Source organism: Paramormyrops kingsleyae, chromosome 2 (assembly GCF_048594095.1).
Source record: "Paramormyrops kingsleyae isolate MSU_618 chromosome 2, PKINGS_0.4, whole genome shotgun sequence".
Lineage (NCBI taxonomy): Eukaryota > Metazoa > Chordata > Actinopteri > Osteoglossiformes > Mormyridae > Paramormyrops > Paramormyrops kingsleyae.
In genome coordinates, this window is record NC_132798.1 from 41,082,822 (window position 1) to 41,107,367 (window position 24,546).

A 24,546-nucleotide genomic window follows, 5' to 3' on the forward strand; every position below is an offset into this window, starting at 1 on the left:
TCATCCGTGCACATATACGTACAGTATGTACACCCGAGTGCAGGTAGGGAGAGACCAACTCAAAAGAGACACACTAAGCCAGGGAAGAAAAAAAAACTTTCAGTCGCAATTCATTAATATAGTACCCATGCTGGAGCAAAACATCCTAATGATTATCATACACTTGCACAGATGCGACCACCTGAAATTTTAACCTGCACACTCATTAAATGACTGCGGTCTGAATCCCTGGCAAGACCTACAAGGTGGTATTTCCAGGCATCTTACGTGTTACAAACCTAGCCAGAAAACAGCAGACATGCTGCTAAGAGAGGAGAGAAAGAGGACAAAAGAGATTATTCTAATTCTTTTTGTGCAGCCACAAAGGGAGATGACCCTGTGGAAGACATAGTACCTTGAGAGCATATTCTTTGTTGCTGGTGACATTCTGTGCTTCGTACACAAAGGCGAATCCACCTGCAAACCAAGAGAAACAGAAAACCTAGTTATACATATTTAACAATGGTTATAATCACAACTGTTGCTACTACTGCTGCTAGGAAGAGTCTCCAGTACATGGCAACTTCCCTACTATGACGGCTGAGGCATGATGTTTGCATTCAGGTCAGCGGCTTCCTCAAGAGTCTCTGGACCCAGGGAGAGGAGATTTACCCAGCCGGGTAAATCAGGTCACAGGTATGTAAAAGTGAATCAATACAGAGAAATCAAGACGTCTGGTAAGAACAGGCCCAACAGAAGACACAGCACAAGGCAGTCCAAGCAAGGGTACAGAACTCTTAAGGAATCACGCATGCCAATAATGTCTGGTCAAGGAATTAGGTTGTCTTTGCCTTTGAAAATTCCACCAATGGCCCCACCCTTCCTGGGGGGAGGCTTCGAAGATGTGTTAAGCTAAACTAACAATTTCAAATATGGACAATCCCCAAGGCAACAGAGACAATTCAACACAATGTGGACTTGAATGGCAGCACCATGCAATGACATAAGTAACATGTAAGTGCCCACATTATTGCAATGCAACTGGTAGAGAGGCTTAAATTTTAGAATCCTCCTCAGTGTCCAACAAGAAATGAATCTGAGATTAGTGCCAGGCGGCTTTCTGTTAAACACCTCTAAGGATCTTGTGTCGTAGAGCAACCAAAATGTAATCATTACAGAATTCATGAGATGATATGCTTTCATTTCTCATAGCTAACAACAAGAAACCTGCAAATTCTTACAATTCATTCCAACAAGGCTTCAGGCATCCCCCACCCCCAACAGCTTCAATAATTAAACCATTACAAATAAAAGGCATATAAATGTTGGTGCATACCCCCCAAAAACAGAGTAACTTGGACAATGAGCCATTAGAAGAGGAGAGGTCAGTAGCCCCAGACAATGCACCTTCAGGTGTCATATAATACTCCCTGTGGAAACACGGGCAGTGTGGGACTGGGCCAGGGTAACCATGGCGACATATCACATGAGCCAAAAGAAAACAGCTTTTTGGGTCTCACGTTTCGAAGAATGCCAACAGACACTCCAGAAACAGGGCTCATGGAAATTAAAGAAACTGAGAGGATTACAGTGGCAAGAGGGAAGAGAGCGAGACCTCACTTACTACTCAAACGCATGTTTTCATATTGCTGCGGGAGAAAACCAAACAAACCCTCGCAAAGTGTAAGCAGGCCTTTACAAACACCCACAGGCACAAAACACACTTGTTAATCCCCAGAGGAGTCATGAGCACCACAGGCCCTCAGTGACATGGAACCCTTAAGAAACCCAGTAAAAGCAAGTTAATTAAAGGGAGAGATTGGGGGGAAAGACAAAAAATAATCCATTTTATGACAAAGACTTCCTTTGTGCTCATATTTAAGTATACAAACAGAAAAATCCATCATATGTTTAGGATCTGGGACCTGCAAAGCAGCAAAATGTTGTTTTTGAATCATTTTGTATCTTTCTTCTTTCACTGCTACAGAACACTATCTGGATTTGCATGACAGTGTGCTGGACAGTGCCATCATCAAACCCGTAGCGTGGCAAGAGTGCAGAGATGCACCCTGGGAATCAGTGTTTAAATGGCAGTAGATGGTCCAACAGCAGGGGGTTAAATGGCTGGAGCTAAATGCCGAACAAATTCAACTAAATGTCAAAAATGCCTTCATTTCAAGCCAATGGCATGCAGGACAGCCAGTAGCTAGAGGGGCTTCTGGTTGTGCTCTTGGCAGATACAGCAGAGAGTCTGTGATGCAAGCCAGACACCAAGCTGATAATGCTGAGACACCACTTCCCGATTGCATGTCCTTTATGTAAATGCCATCTTGTGATAAACACACACATGACCCATGACCTTCCAATCATTTATCACGAAAGTGAAGGTCCATCCTTCCATTATCCACAAGTAATAATACAATGAAGGGTCACAGTGTACAGAGCAAAAGTCAGGAGACAGCCTGGAAATAATGCTAATCCATCACATGGCACGCATACACAGACACAGAGAAACAAAGAGACAGGTAGGGAGAGACAGGTAGGGAGAGACAGGCAGGGAGAGACAGGCAGGGAGAGACAGGCAGGGAGAGACAGGCAGGGAGAGACAGGCAGGGAGAGACAGGCAGGGAGAGACAGGCAGGGAGAGACAGGCAGGGAGAGACAGGCAGGGAGACACTCAACATACAATTTAGAGACACTGATTCACCTAAATAGGTGTTTTTGAACGGCAGAAGAAAACCAGAGTATGTGGAGGAAAGCAAAATTTCACTTAAGATAATCTACACAGTTGTTTGCAGTTGTAAATATTAAACACAATTCATAATTCATAATTCATAATACCTACAAAGCTAACTTTCTTATGACAACAAACTAACACTTAATGACTAATGCGTTTTTTTTTTTTTTTTTACAAACCAGAGCAGGCATGACACGGCCATTCAAAGTTTTATGTCACACTACTTCTATGAAGACAAGAAGAAGTGCAGAAAATCTTGATAAAAACCTAACATACGTACCATTTTCACTTCTATACTTCTCCATTTCTTGGAGAACCAGTTATATTTCTTTAGACTATATTCTAAAGAATATAGTCTATGAATATTTAACATATTCAAAAATGAATGTTAAATGAAGGCCATAGTCAGAAAGCACTTCTCAGCTGATAGATGTGCCATAGCAATCCATGCCTGGTGTGTGGCCACAATTACATACAGCAGATAATAATCCTTCAGACTCCATTTCCGCAAATGGCAGTTCAGCTCTTATAAGCCGACTCTGTGTGGTATTGACTGAAATCTTCGGCTTAATCATTACAAGCTTTTCACAAGGTGGGCCTGGAAGCATTGCTTATACTCCAGTCACAGAAGACTGAACAGTCAAACAAAAAGTCAATTCAGAGGTCTACACACGCACAGTCTACACACTAAAAAGTATTTAAGGTTTGAAAGTGGAGGCTGACATTGCAGGATGTTGTGTTTTCTCTAAGGGAAAAGAGGCAAGGAGGTCACTTGATTTCTGCAGTGTGACCGCCATTCCCCTTCCCTCCATTAAGTACTGTATGCCGGACAGCAAAACAAGCATCGTCACATCACACGTTAATCAACTTTACAAAGGTAAACCTGACAGTGTTTTGACTGATGCTGATTGACACAGTATGACAGCCATTTGATTTTTCTTTATTTAACCTCTCATATTTGTTCTTCATATGAATATGTCAGATTTTGATGGGCTCTGAAAGCACCGTTGTTCATTTTGATTTCAGCAAAGTTCTACTTAAACTGAACACACTTACTTCAAGTTTAACCAGAGATTACTGGTTAACCCACATAAATTGTCAATATCTGTAAATGTGAGTTAAGCCAGAATGGGAATGTATAACAATAAAACACTGGCACAGCTGGAGACAGCATAGAGGGGTGACTGCTACTCACTGGTAAGAAGGTAGCAGCAAAGTATCGTAAGAGATACGGCTGCTATTCACTAAAGCAGGATACTTCTAAAAGCGTAAAAATGGCGACATATTGTCATGTTAGTGTATCTGGCTAAAACACAATAGTATGATGATACTGTATTTACTTTATTAAATCAGAGCTATTGTAAACCGTGAGATAAACAGAAATGTGTCCCATCTATTCGTGTAGATCAGTGTTTCCCAACCCAGTCCTTGGGGACCACCAGACAGTCCACATTTTTCCTGGTAAATCGCTGAAAGGGAGCAAAAACAGACTGTCTTGTGGTCCCCAAGGACTGGGTTGGGAAACACTGGCATAGACAAAACTTTTCTGGTGTCACTGATTCAGTACAATTATTTGATACTGAATTCAGTCCATATAATTTGATAATTAAAAACAACTAAGGTCTCCTTTCATATCTTTGATTTATTCATCTGTACGTCTATTTCACTCAATATGAGTGCCCACAAATAAGCAAGCACACTATTTCATACTTACTTCGCAGTTTTATTTCCCTGATGCTTAGACCTGAATCAGCCTCTGTCATACACAAACTGGTACATCCGGTGCATTTTTCAGTCCACAGTGACACAGAGCGATACGTGCAAAGTACCTGTATAGCTTCTAACACTATTAATGTAGGAAAGGATAACAGCCTGAGAACAGCCTGGGCACCTATTCCATTGAGAGAAATTAAACAACTTACTGGACACCGTTCACGGATATAGCAATTAATTTCTAGTGAGGCAAAGAAATGCAATTTAAAACTGTGAGGTTCGATTACATTTTCTTCCAGCAGTTTTATCTTACGGTCCATACATTGAAGGAAACAACACCGGCCCGGTCGTGACAGACCAGCAGCAAACGCAGCTACCTGCCCACGTAGACGCAGCCTTCCACACGGCTGCTCACCGGTCAATGAATATCTATCATTTCAAACGAAACCCCAAAGACGTTGTTAAACCGCCGCCACTTACCTTCCGCGATAACCCGCTTTATTCTCAGCTTCATGTCACCGAGCTCCACGGTTTGTCCCACGAAGTCATTCTGATCCCGGCTGGCGGCTCCAGCTGAGCCGGGCCCGGCCAGGAAATCAAGTGCCGACTGGAACAGGGACATCTTGTCCGGCGTCTCCCACCGGGAGAGCGCAGCGAGCTATTCTAGCGTAACACACGCAAGTATTAAAGGTCGAAATGAATGACTGAAATCCGACGAGCGAATGACCCGTACGCGGCTGTAAATGATTGAATTCGTCGGTCAGATCCCCCCTTCGTGCTGCTCCGCTGGAACAGCCGTCATCTTCGCCGGCGCACTTCCGTGAGACGGTGGCGTAACGCGTGACGTAACTGCGAGCCTAATCGCTCGCGCCTGCCCGACATTCTGTCCCGCGGTGCTCTGCTGCTCTCTGCCTGCTGTTCTGTGCAATAGCTTAAAGAAGCAGGTTTTATAAGATTAGAAATGTGTGTGAGTTGAATGTTGTCTTTTAACTGTCTTTTTAATCTCAGAATTCTGACTTTTTTTTCTAAATTCAGAATTCTGAGATTAAAGTCAGAATTCTGACATTAAAGTCAGAATTCAAATAATATTTTCATGGTGGCCCTAATTCTCTTCCGTATATATCCCCATTGCAAATATTTTATATTTTAACATCTTACCAATACATTTCACTAGATTAGTGCCCGGCGATGGACTGCCAATCATGTAGCCCTGTAGCCCTGCCTTGAGCGCTGTGCTGTTTCAAATAGGTTCCAGCCTCTCTTACCATGATTACGATAAGCGGTTGGAAGATGTATTTATCTAGTCTAGAACAGATTTTTTTTAAATTATCGTAACATTTTATTACAGATCGGACAGGTCATTGTAGAAATTCTATGTTAAAATGAAAATAAAATATAAACTAAAAAATAGATTTGTTTTACAATATTTTCACAAAGTATGGTCACGTAAAAGTCGGTACGTATGTATTTTCTCGTAAAGTACATTAGCCTATGTTTTTACATCCGCTACCCAAGTCAGCAGACATCTCATGACCACGCTTCCGCTGGTCATGTGACCTAAGCCCTGGTTACGGAGAACGCGTCGCTAAGACGGGAATCGGAGGGGGGCATGTGGTCTGATTTGGAGAAAGGCTTCAATCAGAGATAATATCGTGCTCTAAAATGGATAGGCACAAGATACTCGGAGGACTATTGGAGCAGCCCGCTGAGACCGACGGCCTAGATATGTAGTAGTATAGCGAAGAGAATCCAGAGTCGACCTGTAGATTGCAGTTCACGACAGCTAGCTGCCCGTGGGGATAAAACATGATTATCTGCCTATTATTATTCTCTTCGACGAGGCCATCATTCCTCTGGTGAGATAAAACTTCCCTGTCTTTAATGTTCTCTTTTGCAGATTATAAAACAGTCGGTTACTCTACGTATTCGTGCGTTAGTTTGCCTTGTTGTTTTCTCACAAAAATCGCGTTAATAAAATAAACATATTCACTAAACTAGTCACTAAATAACATGTTCAACGGCGCGCAACTAACGAACCAGCTGTAGGATATACATTATTATTCAGCTATTTGCTTATTGTATGAGGAAATGTACATGACAAGCTAAAATTTAACTAGCTAACTGAATGTGCAGGCTAACGAGAAGGGTCGTGTAAAGTTGAAACGACGCAACCATTGCTAAGCGATATTATGTAGCATTTATTAATAAATGTAAACAATTGTTCTAAGTAATTAATCTGTTTCCAAAGTGAGAAACGGTCACAACTAAGACTAATTTAGTTTCCTTGGTGCATGTTTTCTGTGCACGTCCACGCAGGTGTTAAGTGTACATCCGGCAAAAAAGCATCCTAAAAAGAATAAACTGAAAACCTCAATAAGAAAACAACATTCTTTATTTTAATATTAGCCACTATCAGTTGATTCTCTGTGAAATACCATTAAGGTTTGCTAGCAAACGTTTCATTTTTTTACTGGACTGCAATATTGCTTGCCTTGGAAATAGGGGTTTATATGGATAAGTAATAAACTACAGCTCCAGGTATTTTAGCATCAAGTTATAGAGCCATCTTGCTCCCTCCCATCCTGTCAGGTGTACTAATGCACTATGGCAGTAATGCAGTATAATAGGATTGGGTAGCCTGGTCTCCTCCCCTTCCACTTATCCCCAGATGGACTTAGATTTCTGGAAGTCTCTGGACACCTCATTTGTGCTCATCACACTGTTTTTAGGGGTGACCATGTCACCTACAATGTCCAATTATAAATATGGGACTTTTCCCACTTTGATTCAGGTATATAATTGAACCGTGTGCAATTTCATCAGTGATATTAGACTACCTTGTGTGCCTTGACCCACAGACGTAATGTGTTGATTAGAATAAGTGTGTCAATGGTCAGGTGTCAACTGACCCATGGCAGTGTGCTGCACTGTGAAGCCCTGATTGATGTGCGTTTGTATTAGAAGTGAGGTAACTGTTACCATTCAGGACCAGTGACGGTTGCTGAGTATGGATCTGGGATGCATGCCCTAACTCTGCTGCCTCATCTCGCTGGCTGCACTGAGACTCACACATGGGAAAGCTCCAGAGCAAGATCCGCCGTCGCTCAGACCTCTACAGGTGAGAAACACCCCAAAACATAACCCTAAATATACACTTGAGAAGTGGACGTACCTGCATATGTCATATGTTCAGCCAGCTCTACAGGCAATACGCATACTTTGTACATTTGAGAAATGCACCCAGCCCTACAGGGGAGAAGCAAGCCACCCTGTACCAGTATAAAGCAGTCAGCAAAGCATATGAGAAACATACTCTCCTGTCTAGCCAGTTGTACATCTGCCTTGTGCGTGACATTCTGTAGGTGGTGTGGCGGTGATGAATTTCCACATTGCAACATCTAATTGGAAAAAAGAACCATGCGTGTTAATTTTACGAGTTCAACCTGTAGCACTCGTCTTTTAGCTGTGAGGTGTAGGCATTTATTTTACATTTGAATTATAATGAGTTTGCTGAGTGCTATAAATCTTGATTTTATAGTTATTACTGAGCACAAAATGCCTGAAAATTTATGTTTTTGATATATGGTAGGACCTTATAGATTGAAGCCTGCTGTATAAGGTTGCCCCACCCAGCGGAGTGTTATATTTCCAGCATGCTCACATTCACTGCAGAGCCACAAGAGGGGAGGTGCCGGAAAGCGGACCCATCACTGCGATTGCTCAGTATGACCCAGCCCACTGCGACACCATCAATTGCATCACCACTCTGGACTGTGACCTCAGCGTATCCGGAGGAAGTGACCATGTGAGCACATCCCAAGCGCAAGTGACACAGTGACCCTGTTGTAAGGGGGGACTGCATATGTGCAGTGCTCACAGAAAGTCTTATGAGTCTTGCTTAATTCTGGGAAATATTGCAAATGTATTAGTTTCATAACAAAAATCATTACTTTATTCATCTACAAAAATATATATCACATTAGAATCATCCAGTAGTTTTAAATAACACATTCATTTCAAGTAGTGATAAATTAAAATCCAAATTATAGCTCTGAAAGAGCAGTCTTATTGAGTGCTTTTTAATTAGTAATAACTTTGCAATAATATAAACTGCCAAACGTTTGTGTTTAGTTTCCCTTTGCGGAACCACAACTGCAGTTAATAGCAAAATAGCAAGAACAGAACTGAAAGAGTCAGTGAAAAAATGATGACGGTTAATAAAAAGAAAATGTCTGTGTGGAAGTTATGTGCAGATATGTTAAACATTGCTTGTCAATGGACTTTTGTCTTGAAACCAATAAGTTTGCAACATTTCTGCGGAATTAAGCAAGTGTCCCTAGAATTCATGTGAGCACTGTAATTCTATGCATGAGGCTATGATCACAGGTACCGGTATCCAACAATAACTATGAGAATCCTGCTCTGTGTCGACTTTTATGGTTGGATACCTGGCTGTTCCTCACTGCACGGCTAATTTGAACTTAGCAGACAGGTCTCAGATGAATTGTTGTAGATGTTTTGACTTCGCGTCAGCTGATGTAATGTTGGTTGTTTGTCTCCTGTCGCACACAGGCAGTTGTAGTGTATGATTGGAGAGCAGGCAGGCTGTGCCAAGCCTTCCACGGCCACAGCAGGGAAGTCACAAAGGTAAATCCACCCTTTCACACATCTTTTTTGACAGCATAGATTCCCTGCAATGCGAACATTACGTTTCACGACGACTTTCCTAATGCTTTGATCTGGAGTGCAAGCAAATGGAGTTTTCGGCACAACATCATTGAAAGTGTCCCCATCTTAAGTTTCTCAACAGTCATACTCATGCCGTACACCACATACACTCACAATCACTAACACATGCATCCAACACTCCACCTCTCACACAGGTGTGTGGGGGAGGAGAGTGGGCGGGTCTTCCTACACCCCTGCTCCCTGCCCGCGATAGTGGGGGGGCACTCGGGTAGTCGTCCGGCTGGCGGCGCCCTTGGGTTGCGGCTGGCGCTGGGGGGTGGCGTCCGTTCCCCCGCATGGCGGAGGGCGGTCCGGAGTGGATGGGCTTATGTCTTTTTGTCTCTGTGTATGTGTCTGTTGTGTGAGTGGGTGTATGGTCTATGTGTATGGCTGAGAGGTGTGTCTGCGAGGTGTCTGTGTGGGCGGTGTGGGCCTGGGTCCGGGGCTAGCTGCTCCTTCCTGGCCGCGGCTGCCTCCTTGGCATGGTTGCTGTCCCTCCTCCCCGGGTGGTGGCCTGGGGGGGGCTTGGGCCTCTCCGGCGCGGGTGGGGCTCTCTGGGGTCCTGGGGCCCTGGCCCGTGCGGGAGCGGCCGTCACCTTCGCGGGGTCGGCTGCCTGTTGCCTATGGTTCTCTGGGGCTCGTGCCCTTTTGGCTGCGGGGGCTGCGCCTGGGTCCTCCCTCCTCCTCCTGCTGGGGTGGGGACCCGGCTGTCGTGGGGACGTGGGGCCTTGGCTCTTCCGTGCTCTTGGGGGGCTGTGGACGCCTTGGGTCTCCTGGGCCTGTCTCCGCCGGCCTCTGGTTCTTGTGGGGTGTGGTTGTGGCCCCCCACCCTCGCTATCAAGTGCATTCCATGGAGAAATTCACACGCACCCAACACACGCATACGTGTTCAAACACCTCCCCCAAACAGATGTGCTTTTTACGTTACTCCTGTCTTTCTTAGCCTCTCTGTCCCACTGTTGTCTCCCCCTTTGTTCGTTTTTTTCTCTCTCTCTCTCTCTCTCTCTCTCTCTCTCTCTCTTTCCTTCCTTCTCTTTAATCTCTCTCCCTACCCCTTTTCTTCACTAATTTTCCTAATATATCACTCCCTTCCGGGCAGCACGGCAACTGGAATATTTTACATGTATTAAATAAAATACAATAAATATACGAATAAAAAGAAATTGACCAACATGAAGGGCCTATACAGAGTTTATAGAGCCCCTCATGGTAAAGCAAATATGTCTGACACAGCAGTGCATTCAGACCATTATTCTGCTTGCGAAAGCTGCCGGACAGGACACATTTAAAAAAAAAAAAAAAGTGTCCCCGTTAATAACACTTTGCATCAACCAGTCCGGGGGATCCTGCCCCTGTGTCCTGTCTCACAGGTAAGGTGTGTTCCTGGCAGCAGCCGGATCTTCAGCGCTTCCCGAGACAAGAGTGCGCTCATGTGGGACTTGACTTGTGGAGATGACCCTGTTCAGGAGTTCTGTGGACATGAACTGGTGGTCAACGGGCTGGCCGTCAGTCCAGGTGACCACCTGATGTGTCCTGTCTGCACTTGCTGCAGCTTACCATGTCTTAGAATATTATCTCTTGGTTTAATATCTGACTCACACCATTGAACGGAGATGAATTCTGATCCGACCTATGAGTAGGGCTGCACTATATCATGTTGTGATATAATTGTGATATGTGTGCATGTGCACTGATCACCAGGGCTTTAGATAATGGGCATAAATTTTGTCCAGACACCAATTTTGGTACTGTATGAGAGGTAAGCAGGTTAGGAATACACCTACAATATAGATGTAAGGCATATTTAGTAATCTGTTGAAGTTACTAATATGTATGAATTCAGCATGTCATTTATGAAATTACTGCTGTTTCGGTAAATCTTGGAAGGGATAAACACTGAAATGGTGAACAACATGTTTTGAAAGAGGAGATATTGTGGATAAACAAGGTAAAAAGATGTTGGTGATGTGCAGGTATTTTTTGCAGGTACTTTTGGGCATCAAAATATACCTCTCATTCAAGGGCGTAACTTTGGCTGGAACATTGTGGGGGTTGAGGTCTCCACCCATTACGGGGGACACATGATTATTGGGGGGATTGTATTAGCTGGTTTTGATTTATTGGGGGGGGGGGGCTACAACCCCCCCATCTCCCTTGTAATTTATGCCCATGCTCTCATTAAAATTTTAGACATACTACTAATCTGCTTATCAAATGTGGGCCTACATATACGCCTGGTCGGTACCGAAAGCCACCATCTGGACAAATTATGTCTGTCATCTAAAGCCCAGTAATCACATTGCATTTGCCGGCGCTAATTTGTGTCTGTTGACGCAACATGTGGCGATACCTCCATCATATTCGACACACACTATTGGTAGATAGCAAATTCTGCTTCACTGTAGTTTATTTCAGATGACAAAAGTACAATATTAAGCGCAAGAATTTCAAATAATCACTTTGTGATATCGTGCAGCCCTGCCTACAAGAGTACGGTCCTTTGAGTGATTAGCAGTGTAATTATGTATCTCAGGCCTGTGAAAAAGGATTATATATAATCTGTATAAACTTAGTCAAAAGGTTCTCATATCAGGAAAAATATTTTTCATCCCACCATCCATCTTATTGCTTATCATTGTTAGAGCCATAGGGCCAAAGAAATGACGTGTTATTCCCACCTAGAAATGTTTTATCTGTAATGGGTAAATAGATTAGCCAGACATTGTGTGGATATTATGCTAAGTGAGTGAATGCACTGGGCTCTACTGAAGATGGATCCCAGTTGTGCACAGGCTCCCGGGACAATTCCATGTGCTTGTGGGACATCGAGTCGGGGGAGTGTCTGCAGAGGAAAACCATCTCGCGTAATCTGGTGAGGGACTGCATGGGCGGCGTGTGGTGGAACCCTCTGCTTGGCATAGGCTATAGAGTAGGCAATAGAGATTGTGACCAAAACTGACAATTACTATGTAGTGTAGAATGGAGGTCAGAGGCTCCATAGAAGGAACAGCTGAAGTTCTGCATTTTGAAGGTGGACACTTCCAGAGATGGTGAATGAGAGATAAATGGAAACAGTAGCTGATTCTGCTTGGCAGCTGTATTAATGGGGGTTTCCACATTCTCTGCTCTAAAATGCTCTTGTGATGCTCTCCCTTCTGCAGGTTACTCACGTCTGCTGGGTGCCAGGGACCCACTCGATTGTCCAGACCTCAGAAGACAAAGCCATCCGGTGAGACAGAGCATGTGCAATTTGAATTTATTTCACTGGGATTTTAGGGCGCTGTCACATATTGACCTTTTTAAAAGAACCAAACTCGGCCCCCTTAAAGTGTACCATAAAGCGGTCATTACAGAAAATGGACTCCCATGGTGAGTTCATTTGAAAGAGGACTTGGTCTCTTTGGGCCACTTCAGCTCTGACGGAGTCTCAGTCGTCTTTCTGTTCACGCTATAGTCTTGCTGTCCTTAGCAGTGGCCATGGTTCCGTCTATTTGTTTTATTGAGCTTCCCCATGCAGTAGCATGTGATATGTCTACTCCAGGCCTGGAGGGCTAAAATACAAAGGCCAAGCCAACTTGGAGCTCTTTTGTACACAAAGCACAGGTTAAGTGAACGGCAATATACTGTAGGCTTGACATGAACCGAGCTGAGACCACCTCTCTCTGGGCTGAACTCAAACTGAACTGAAAAATTATAAAGTCAAATGAAAAGTACAACTATCATGAAATTCCACCTCGGACCACCTTGTGAAGTAACGAGTGAAATGTCTTGCTGAAGGTATAACACTCTTATCCTTGCTGTCCATATGGTGCCTAAAAATAGTCACTTGTCCGTGGGCCCTTGAGCAAGGCCCTTAACCCCCAGCTTCCTGGGGGCCACAAGATGGCTGTCCCCAAGCTTACTCCCACCTATATGAAGAACAAGATGGGGCAAAGTAGAGAATTTCACCTTGTTGATCACTATTCTATTCTTTTCCTGTTCAAGAACCATCAATGTTGGAAATGGGTATTGATGAGTGTGTAGGACTTGGACTGTTTCCATTCAGAAACATGTCCATTTATTGAAATATCCATGATGCATTGTCAGATTAAGTAGTTCTCCACTGGTTGGGCATCTATTACCTTTCATGTATAGGTGTTGTACGTATCTGTACTTCCATCACTAAACACAAGAGGGTGCTGCCAGGTGTTTGATGCTCTGCCAGGTGTTTGATGCTCTGCCAGGTGTTTGATGCTCTGCCACCTCTCCACTGTAGCACTGCCTTTATAGCTCTGTAGTACATACTCCCATTCCACTGAGCAGCAATGATAGATATCACCTTTATTGACAGTGTTCATCATCATCATCCATAGACTTTACTCATATATCTGCTGAACATGTACATGATGTTTATGCCCCGTTTGATACCTATGTATGCAGGAGAACTGGTGCAAAGTGATCTTCGTGTTTCATAGGCCAGTTGCTAATCATGGGACAACCAGAGATGGTTTTATTAAAATTTCTATAAATGCTTAAAATAATTTGGAGATGTGCTGGATGCTGATGGAAAGAGGTGGACATTAAAGGTAGTTACAGAAACGAGTAATACTTAGCATTAGCTGCAGTTACTGTAGTATTTAAGGACTTGGACATGTAGCTGAAGTTGCTGCCGCCCCCCTGCAGGGTTTGGGACAGTCGCAGCTGGCAGGTCGCCAACACCTTCCCCGCTAAGCAGTACATTCAGACGCACTGCGACGTCAGCTCCAGCTCGCACTACCTCCTGTCCAGCAGTAATGGATTCGGAGGCCACGGCTGCGAGGCCACAGTAAGCGCCCCCCATCGCCTTCTCCCCAGCCCCAGCCCTGCCTCCCAACATGCCTTACTCATCCTCAGCCCCACGCTGGCCGCCAAGCTGGCTGAGATGGAAGTGGAGCGAGTGGCTTGCCGCAGTCACGCTGTCTGACACGCTGTCTGTGTGTAGCTGTGGGACCTCAGGCAGCCGGGCTGTAAGGTGGTGGAGTACAGAGGTCACCTGCAGACCACGGCCTGCTGCGTCTTCCTGCCTGCGACTCCCGGGGCGCCGCACATGGTGGCCACATCCTCGCATGACTGCTCTGTCAAGATCTGGGACCAGAATACTGCAGGTGAAACTGCTGTGTGATTCCCTTATTAATATCTGAAGGCAGATACCTACGACTGAATGCTAAGCAAAGCTAAACATATTCCATACTAATATCGTTCACTATTAGATGAATTAATATGAGCAAGCAAGGAACAAATGATGAAATCTCTTGCATCATACTTTAATCATGCGATTTTCTTGCTAATATGGGAATTTCACAACATTGGCCATTACATCCCTCTAGGCTCCTCACTTTCATACGCAAGGATGATCCAATGAGCAGATTAATAAGAAAGTGGGTTGGGTGAGCGCCGAATGAACGCCGACCGTTTTTTCTGCTCATTGGAGCAAATCAAAGCGACCACACAGGCGTTCAGCACTGGCATTCGGCCGGCTACGCGTTTAGGTGGCTTCAAATACAGACGCAAAAGACGCAAATTATGCACGTTTGAAAGTAATTTTTAAATGTAAAACTAGAACTTTACAATGTGATTTCGTCATCTTGTTTAAATCTCGAAATATACATTAGAGACCTTAAGAGTAATTACTGCCCCCACAGGTGAATACACGAGACTACAGATTGGGCGTCAGGCTGGTGTTAAACAGCGTCAAGCGAACGCCAGTGAAACGGCAATCGAACGCAGCTACAAAACGCAGGAAAAACACGTATGGCGTTCAGAGAGCGTTCATTTCGAACGTCCGTGTGGACGAGGCCAAAAGAGCACAGATGACCCTCTTAAGCATGGTTTTCATACAGCATGTAGTGTCTTATGTAAATGTGTGGCTTCTGACGTCCTGTACTGTGTCCCGCGCTCCCTCTCTGCAGCCTGCCTATGCAGCCTCACCCTGGATGGCTCAGGGCCCCTGGTCTCCCTCGCCCCCTGTGAAGTGGGGAGCCTGCTCTGTGCCAGCTTCAACACTGGGATACACCTCCTGCACCTGAGCCTCAGCGCCGGGCCCGAGCTCAGGGAGGCAGCCCGCTTCTGACCCCCCCTCTTATTTATCACCACTGAGACCAGGGGCAAGGGTGTGATGCCAGCACCAGCCTCAAGGTCAAGCCTCAGCCCCCTATCCAGGGAGCAGAAAGTACTCAGGATCCCATAGGTGATGGCCGTTGACACAGGAAGCACCGGAAATGTACGTGTCTGTTGGCAGACTATTGATAGTTTTGCGTGTGGGTGTGTATGACAGAAAGTGCTTACAGGTGTTTTTGGGAGTTGTTCTATTCAGCCACAGAGCCAGTCAGATTCCAGAGCAATTGCTTATGTACTGAGGAACTTAGGTGAGACATAAATTATTAAACCAGACACTGGGGAATCGATTATAGTAGTAGCAGAAATGCTAATATGTAATAATGCAGCAGCACTCTGGGGCGTCTCCATCAATTGACAGAAGAAAGTAGCTCAGCTCTAGTCTATTCGGTTATTGTCTCAGCCAAAGAAAAACCTGAGCTGCTTTTTAAAGCACCAAGACCTTTGTTATTTATATAGCGCAAGAATCCTGTGGTTTAGTCTCACACTGTTTGCTCTGTTGGAGCAGCTCCGTTGTTTCACGATGGTCCAACAGCAGGGTTCGATCTGCCCTCATTGCTGTGCCGATATGCTGCCCTTAATCTCACATCTGTGTTCACGCTCCAAAATGAGTCAGCAGGACATGAGCAGCACTGCCAGTCAAGGCCAATTTCACACTCCTGTTCAGTTTTTGTGATGAATTACCACAGTTGTACTACCCTTATGAAGCATAATTGTTTTGTTTTTTTTTATCAGGTGATCTGTTTGTAGCAATGTCTGTCATGGTACGAATTGTGTGGTGTAAATTTATGTTTTGGTGCATATTGTGTAAAGTGTCAGAATATTTTTGCAGCTTTTCTGCTAATAGGATGTCCTAGTGACATGTACTGGTTAAATAAATGAATTTTTACCAGTGGGAACCCCGTGCAGTGTCATCAGCAACAGCCAGACCACTTCGCCTCTTCCAGGAACTGGGCTCCTGTGAAGCAGGTTACTGTCTGACCAGCAGATAAAATCGCAGCTCTGCGCAGGTGGCAGGTTCTGTTGCACTCTGCATCAGCTGTGGGGGACAGCGCTCTCGTCAGCTGGACCATTGCCCCTGAGATACTTTATCACCCCCAAACGTTCCCCTAACATTTTAATCTAGCTCAGAAGTCACTTATCTCTTCAGCCAATGGTTCCCTGACAATAAGATATGTGGAGAACAGGCCTGAAGCTGCCCATCTCCAGTGGCTCTGTTTAGCTGTGTGGGAGTAATATGTCAGAAGTTACAGCCATAGCAGATGACAGAGACACAGAATTCCTGCTGGCACACAAACAGAGAAGCCCAGTACAGTACAGTATGTGGTCAACATGTAGGAAAGATGGAACAGGACTAAGCATGAATCTAACTGATGTTCATGGGCTTGAGTAAAAAAAAAAACAACTGATTTGTGGCTTTTTTAGTTTCCTGTTCCTACTTTGAATGCGGAGCTGGATATCTGGAATGAAACTGCAGGAAAAAGATGTGGGGCATCGTAGGCCTTTTCTGCCATGTGGCTCAGAGTACTAACGCCTACTCACCACATTTGCATGCAAGTGTGCCACAGCTCAGCACTGCATCCTCAGAACATGTCCGCACTCAGCCTGGCAGCTGCAAAGGGCTGGAAAGCAGGAGAGAAGGACCTCCGTACTCACTCCGAGATGCCTTTCCCAGTGTCAGTCAGACCAGAAGTCTACTCCAAATATAAGTATTTCCAAACTCTGTGAGCAGCACTAGGGGAAGCTTAACCAGATTGATGGCCTGCCTTTCATTTGACTATGATGTTTATGTTTCCTTATATTATGCCAGTATTCAAATGTAGGCTCGGTTAGACCAGCAGACAAAGGAAAGAAGGAGGTCCACAGAAACACTATGACTATATCAGCAAAGGTTCACACTCACAAAAGCCTATGATGAGACTACTTTCTGCTGACTACCTGATTGGAATTGAAGAACTGACCAGGAATCTGCAGATGATTAACAGGCAAGTAGGTATTAGCCAAGGAGGTTTATTGGCTCTAACTTGTCTAAAAGTCTAGCTTTACTTTTTTTGAGCTTAAGACCATAGTCTTTGGTAGGAATGCTAAGGAAACCTGACTGCTAATTGACGCCTCTCATAGATCATTTCCTGATGGTGTTTGATGGCTCATGATGTTAGCAGTCCTAAGACCAGAGTCTGTGTTGCATGTATTAACAGGTACATTCTCATCCACTCTCATGGTATTCAAGTATCTTGCATGTCCTTTTGAAGTTTCTGCAATTATAGCTGTCATTGACACCACATGGGTTTCCTGAGGTGCTTTTACACCCCCAGAATGTATTCCTGGAACCGGAACCTTTTTCTGGAACCAAAGACCTTATGTTGTGTTCACACCGCAGGAACCCAGCCCGATTGTAGCTCCTCAGAGGCCGTTCCTGAACCCTTTTTCAGTCCCTGGCCCAGACTCAGTACTTTCTGTTCAAACATGAACTACTGGAGAGGTGCTTACAGTGATGGCTTGCTGACTGGTTGACCACATGCACTGGTGCTAACTTGAAAGTTATGTGGAAGTGCAGAAAAACAGATGTAGCGGAGCGGAAATTGAGCAGATGGAATTATTTTTGTACTCCGAATATATTAAATGTATTAATTAATAAATTTTTGTTTGCGTCTCCATATTTCTGCATGGGAAAATTAGATCATTAATCAATATACTTATGTCTAATATCACCAGTGCTGGTGGTAATACGGTATTAGTAGGAGACTGAGGTAATACGGTATTAGTAGGATAGTGTTACATTGTTTTTTATTCTGTAGAAAAGGAAAGATCGATCTGCTGGCCTGATTTAATAAGAATCATGAAAATGTCATGAGTCATATAAGTAAAATATAAAAAAAAGGGTGTGTCCCGTTTTGGTCGTGATCGATCCATCAATAACTAACAAATAACTAACAAAACGACTTATTCTTCCTCCATTGTTTTGGCATGGAGGTGTAGTTTCATGTGAAATTGTGTGTGAAGCATCTCCCATGCAAATTTAGTAACAAAAGTCCCAGTTCCTGTTGTGTGGTGTGAAAGTAGCCAGGAGCTACAAAAGTCCCGGTCAAGACGGCCCAGGGACTTGTAAACTGGGACCAGGTTCCAGAACTTAGGTTTGGAGTGTGTGAACCTACATACTGAAAATGGAAGCCACACATCAATGGTATTTGGGAAAAGCAGCAACAGGACCACCGTTTACGGTTTGACTGTGAATGGATCTCTAGATCTATAGCTGCTACTATGTATATGTCGTTATTTCACTCATATGGATTTTTATACCTGTAGTCTGGTAACTGTACCATCATGATACATTTTTGCCTTATCTGTAAAATGCAAATAGGGCAAGCTCCTTACAGAACATCACTTCCTTCTGATATTTATATAAAAGATACAAGTCATATGATGTCATAATTATGTGGAAAGCCAGTGTGTCTATAAGTCCATTGTCTACAGGCTGTAATATAGCGGATGTATGAAATAACGGATGTTGGGGGGGGGATGTTTGCTTGGGGTCAGAGTTGTTGACCAGCATTCAGCAGCCCGGTGTGCCTGTTTGGAACATAAGCATGTGTGGTTTGTTATTTTCTAGTCTACGTGATATATTAAAATTAAGGGGTGTAACTGTAAAATTCATACTAATCCTATGACCATTACAAAAAGGATACCAGGGTCAGCTGATGATCTGGGATCAGATCATTCATAAAACTGAATGGAATTGTACAATATGGTGAAAACTGTAATCTTTCACAGCATGGAGAGCTGCTGCTCCCTTTAAGGCCCTTTAATGGATGTGCAGTGCGCAGACACACCTCTTTCAGTGTTTGTGCCGTCAGCCACGCGCTTCACTCCGCTCTGTGACCTGGAGGTGCCGTCACGCTTCAATTCACTCGATTCCAGTTTATCACAGATTTTGCTGTGGGGCAACAGAAAGGGGAAGAATGCAGCCATCTCCTGACCACTTTTAGTGTGATGGTGGTGTCCGCTGTCAACTGATAAGAACATAAGAACTATACAAACGAGAGGAGGCCATTCGGCCCATCAAGCTCGCTTGTGGAGAACTTCACTAATAGCTCAGAGTTGTTAAAATCTTATCTAACTCTGATTTAAAGGAACCCAAGGATTCAGCTTGCACTATATTATCAGGAAGACTATTCCATACTCTGACTACACGCTGTGTAAAGAAGTGCTTCCTTAAATCCAGTTTGAAATGTTCTCCCGCTAATTTCCACCTATGGCCACGAGTTCTTGTATTTGAACTAATGCTGAAGTAACTATTCGGTTGAACAGCATCCAAACCTGTTAGAATCTTATAGACCTGGATCATGTCCCCCCTCAGTCTCCTTTGCTTGAGGCTGAACAGATTTAGCTCAACTAACCTTTCCTCGTATGACATTCCTCTAAGACCATGAATCATTCTTGTGGCCCTACGCTGCACCTTTTCTAAGGCCGCAATGTCCTTTTTAAGATATGGTGACCAAACCTGCACACAATATTCTAGGTGAGGTCTCACCAAGGAATTGTATAATCTTAGCATTACCTCCCTTGACTTAAACTCCACACACCTGGAGATATACCCCAACATCCTATTGGCCTTTTTTATTGCTTCCCCACACTGGCGAGAACGAGACATGGAAGCATCAACATACACACCAAGGTCTTTCTCTTAATCAGCTACCTTTATTTCAGCAGGTCCCGTAAAATACCTGTACTTTATATTTCTGCTCCCTACATGGAGTACCTTACATTTGTCTATGTTAAATTTCATCTGCCAGGTGTCGGCCCAGTCACTAATTAAATTAAGATCCCGCTGTAGCTGCTGAGCCGCTAGTTCAGTATCTGCTACACCACCCACCTTGGTGTCATCTGCAAATTTCACCAGTTTACTGTATATATTGATGTCTATATCATTTATGTAAATTAGGAACAATAGTGGTCCTAAAATTGAACCCTGCGGTACCCCACTATGAACGCTGGCCCACTGTGACATTGTGCTTCTTATAACTACTCGCTGCTTCCTATCTGTTAACCAGTTATCAATCCAGGTCGCTACAGTTCCTAAAATACCTGTCGCTTTGAGTTTAAGTAAGAGCCTCTTGTGGGGGACAACATCAAAAGCCTTTTGGAAATCTAAGTAGATGACATCATAGGCCTTCTTATCATCAACTTCCTGAGTAGCTTCCTCAAAAAACTCCAACAGATGTAACAGATGAGCTCCAACAGATGTAAGCCTGCAGGATGTAGCCCAGCTCTCCTCATGGCAGGGCCTGTTCTGTCCACTGCAGAGGGTCTCACCGCTGTCGTTCTCAATAATCCTGTCTGTTCCCATGCCCAGTGTCGCCCCGCCCTAGTTTTTTATTGCTGAAAATCACTAAAACAAATCCTCTGGGGATCATTAAAAGTCTAACAGTTTGACCACAACTACAATCAATGGGAATGTGATTAAAAATCATAATGGATTAAATTAGTCACGGTCAGTTTTTCATAAGAAAATGATTTCAATTAGCATTTAATGTTCCATTATGCTCTTAAAAATAGTTTCCATAAGGATAAAACATCTGGTCAGGCTATGCACTGGAAGCCAAGGAAAATAATGCTGATAAAAATGACTGGTTGTTTCAAAAGTCACACAGGTTTTTCTATTAACATACTAATAAAATATTAAACGCATCAATATTGAACTATTATTAGGCTGGCAGAATTACCTGTGCAGTTACACGAAAGTCATCAACACCCATGTGACATTTCTGTATCAATTACAAAATGTGTTATGAGTGTAATGTAATTCAAATTTTCAAAGAATATAGAGCTGTATGTTTTTCTGCACAGGTAAGGCAAATTGCATACTTAATACTTAATACATTAAAACTGAAAAAATTAAGAGACCACTATATTTTTAAATAAATTTGCATTTATAAATCCCAGTTTAATTCTGGTTCTGCTGGCAGAAGGCTATGCTGAGTATCAGGATGCTTCAAAGTTCAACATTTCTAAGAGGAATACACAAGAATAGGGTGAAGCATGAGACACTAGGAACAACCAGAAGCCAGATGGGTAAAGGGCAGAAGCGACTTTCTAATGCCAGAGATGACTGTTAGCTTATCCGACAGGTTCTCATGAATCATAGGATGGCATCAAGTGACCTTTAAAAGGAATGGGAGACATTAAGTGCAGGTGTGAAGTGCACTGCTAGGACAGTTCATATCAGGCTCCTAGAAGCAGGACTGAAGTCCCATAAAGCAAAGAAGAAGCCCTTCATTAATGAGACTGAGAAGAACCAGGCTGCAGTTTGCAAAATAATAAAAAAGACATTATTCACAGATGCACACCCATAAATTTAAAAATGAGAGAGAAAAAATTGTGCTGTGGTCTCTTAATGTTTTCCGCGGCTGTGTATACAGAGAGCTGTTAGACCAGGGCTGCTCATTGCTGCTCATTGCTGCTCCTGCAGCTCCAGCACCCTGCAGAGCTTAGCTGCAGCATTAATTAACACACCTGACACGGATAATCAGGCCCTTCAGTGGCATCTTGGTATTAGAGCCAGTTATGCTGAAGCTAAGTAGATGTGCAGAAGCAGGGTTAGCCGTCCCTGCACTACAGACTGGTTCTGTAAACAGTGATGTCTAACAGCCTCCATTCCATCCTTGTGATTTGCCAGTTATTTTGTCCTGTATCCACCAGATCATGCATTACAGGCAATAGCAGGCTGTTAGTTTTTCTGAAGAAAGTGTAGATTATTAGAGAGTTGGATGTAACACATTTGATGAAATGAACACCTTAATACCTCCACTACTTGCCGTCCCACAGGTCAGTGTGGCAGTATGCTGTCTCTGTCCCGTCATGGTGCCTGCAGTCCACCTAGCTGTTAAGGCTATTGCCGAACGTTGAATGTAACCATGGAGTCGAAAGACGACCCGGAGTCCATGACAGTGCCACCTGAAGGCATCCCTGACCTGGAATGTGCCATCTGCTACAGCCAGTTCAACAATGTCTTCCGCACACCCAAGAAGCTGCAGTGCAAGCACACCTTCTGCCTGGAGTGCCTGGCCCGCATGAACGTCAAGTCGTCTCAGCCCGACACCATCCAGTGCCCGTTTTGTCGGGCTCTTACCCCATTACCCACCCTGGGACTCCCCAAGTTGGACAATGACACGTCCATCATGTCCAACCTCCCGGAGGCCATGCAGCACGTGTACAGCATCCGCTTCATCCGCAGCAAAGCCCGGCTGCAGGTGAAGCACCCCCAGCGGGTGGTGCCGCTGCCCCAGCTTCGCACCGTCAGCAGCTCCCTGGATGTGGGTCCCCCGAGCACCACCAGCCAGACTGGCAGCCATGAGACTGGCACCCGTCACAGGCTGCCCTGCATGCCGCCTTGCAAAATGTTCATCATGGTAGTCGTGGTTCTCCTCATTGTCTCATTCATCTGCATTATCATCATCATGACGAAAACCTCCTAGGGAGCTGCAACACAAAAGCATCACATTGGCAATTTCATGCATTTGAAGCCTAATAAATGGCCTCATTTGTAATGTGGTACAAGCTTACAGAGGTCAGCCTTAGTTAGACTCATCATTTTTTCTTGACTGAGACTCAACCCACTGACTGTGACTTTAAGTTAAGGTTGTGACACAAAGCTCCTCCAAGATTACAGGTGCATCTCTTGTGCCGGAAACACAATCCTGCCACATTTTGGTCCTTAAACCAAACCCTCTGCTAAAGAGGCGTCTCTGCTTCAGATCATGGAGGAGAACAAATAGTACCAACATCCGTACAGTTCCAGTGGCAATGAAAAGACTCAAGAAGGACAACAAAGTAAATTTTACGAAGTAGTGTCATCTCACTTTTGACTAACTGAATCTAAAGTTTCTGACTGCTATCTGAGCTTTGTTTCATCACTTGTGACAGCACTTTTGAGAAATGTAAATATGCTGTGCAAATTAAAATCAAGTTTAGTGCTCTGTTCTGAGTTCCTATACACCTTCCATAGGCCCAACGTTCATTCCAAATGAAATGCTTAGTTTGGATAGACAGATGACATTTGGCTGTGTTGTCCTGCTACCCTGGTCTTCCTGGATCTGCTGCCACATTCACTGCAACCCTGTACTAGGTAAGCAGGTGGATGGATCTACTGACACTTCAATGTGGAATTTCACTAACAGAAATCCCCTGTAGAATCGTGATCATTAAAATACCCACATAAAGAGTTTAGAGTGGCCTTCAGCCTGTCCCATGGAAATGTTAGTATTTAGCAATCACAGTTACCTCTAAATATTTACCAGAAACTTGACCCTTTTTTGGGTGTAGTTTGTGAACCTCTGAACTTAAGCTTATGTTTAATACTTCAAATCCTGTCAGTAACAAAATGCAGAAACATATTGGTTAAATGACTGTGAATGCTAAACATTTTCTTCATTTATGACGCCTTGTATTTCATTGACACCAAATGCTCATGTCCAAATTATGTAACAGAGAACCATTTATCATTATTAACATACTTTTACAATGGAATATGCAATCCTTGCACAACATCCATGTTCAATGGACTATTGACTCACTCTTGAGGTGTGTGAGGTGTGGCTCAGTGGGTTAGGAGGTGTGGTTACCTCTGGGTAAAAAATCATCAGTTTGAATCCCACAGTTGGTAGAGTGATTTCCCCTTGCGTAAGACTCATATGTACTTCAGAGACTGGCCGACCCTTCCTACTCTGCTGAACCTCACATTAATTGTAGCATCTGCTAAATAAATTAATGTATGGGCCATAACATTGGACAGGGTGCCCTTGTGGGACACAGCCTGTGCAAACACAGAGTCCACATTTTAAAATACAGTAAACAGACATCAGCCTCGCTGCTCATCCCTCTGTTCCTGCAGGTAGATATCAGTCGTCTTCTTGACCTTCACTAATATGCCTATCCTAGGCTTTGTGTGGTTTGAAATGAACAGCTATTTTCACAAAGACTTTAATGGGCTAAATTGTTTTATTTGTTTAATATGTGTGTTTAATAAGTTTATTTTTTATTATGTAGCAACAGTTTTGTGTTTTTCTCTGGTTCCACTCTAATCTTTCATAATGACTCACAAACTCTCCACAGTTACAGCGATAAAACTTTGTATTTACATCTTATCAGTATCACCGATATTTTGCTATTTTTAAATATTGTGTGATATTCACCTTCACCTTAGTCTGTTACCTTGACATGCATCATAAATATAAATGTTTTATTTTTAGGTAGATTTT

General features: G+C 43.8%; 3 protein-coding genes across 8 annotated transcripts in view; 2 read left to right on the forward strand and 1 right to left on the reverse strand.

The window, feature by feature from the left end:
* The window catches only part of gak (cyclin G associated kinase), a 36,653-nt gene extending 31,330 nt beyond the window's left edge, over positions 1–5,323 (reverse strand). The window contains exons 1-2 of the mRNA XM_023832265.2: positions 4,910–5,323; positions 395–456 (exon numbers count right to left, since the gene is read on the reverse strand). Of these exons, the coding sequence (XP_023688033.1) occupies positions 395–456; positions 4,910–5,051 (204 nt within the window). The 5' untranslated portion in view covers positions 5,052–5,323. The remainder of the gene's footprint in view (positions 1–394; positions 457–4,909) is intronic.
* Positions 5,324–5,962: 639 nt separating this feature from the next.
* On the forward strand, positions 5,963–16,188 carry wdr31 (WD repeat domain 31). 6 transcript variants are annotated; one of them, XM_072709131.1, is made up of 10 exons: positions 5,963–6,285; positions 7,391–7,547; positions 8,102–8,234; positions 9,002–9,076; positions 10,528–10,672; positions 11,929–12,029; positions 12,319–12,386; positions 13,820–13,961; positions 14,118–14,280; positions 14,818–16,188. In XM_072709131.1, exons 2-10 carry the CDS (start codon positions 7,501–7,503, stop codon positions 15,243–15,245), a joined length of 1,302 nt encoding a protein of 433 aa, XP_072565232.1. In that variant the 5' UTR covers positions 5,963–6,285; positions 7,391–7,500; the 3' UTR covers positions 15,246–16,188. The 6 variants fall into 6 exon arrangements, with proteins under 6 accessions (XP_072565232.1, XP_072565233.1, XP_072565230.1 ...); XM_072709132.1 differs by having other exon boundaries at positions 7,394–7,547; XM_072709129.1 differs by having other exon boundaries at positions 7,416–7,547.
* A 6,007-nt stretch (positions 16,189–22,195) lies between these two features.
* LOC111854382 (RING finger protein 225) lies at positions 22,196–24,485 on the forward strand. The gene has a single exon (XM_072709133.1). The coding sequence runs from the start codon at positions 22,204–22,206 to the stop codon at positions 22,762–22,764; it is 561 nt and encodes a 186-aa protein (XP_072565234.1). The 5' UTR covers positions 22,196–22,203; the 3' UTR covers positions 22,765–24,485.
* Positions 24,486–24,546: the final 61 nt, after the last annotated feature.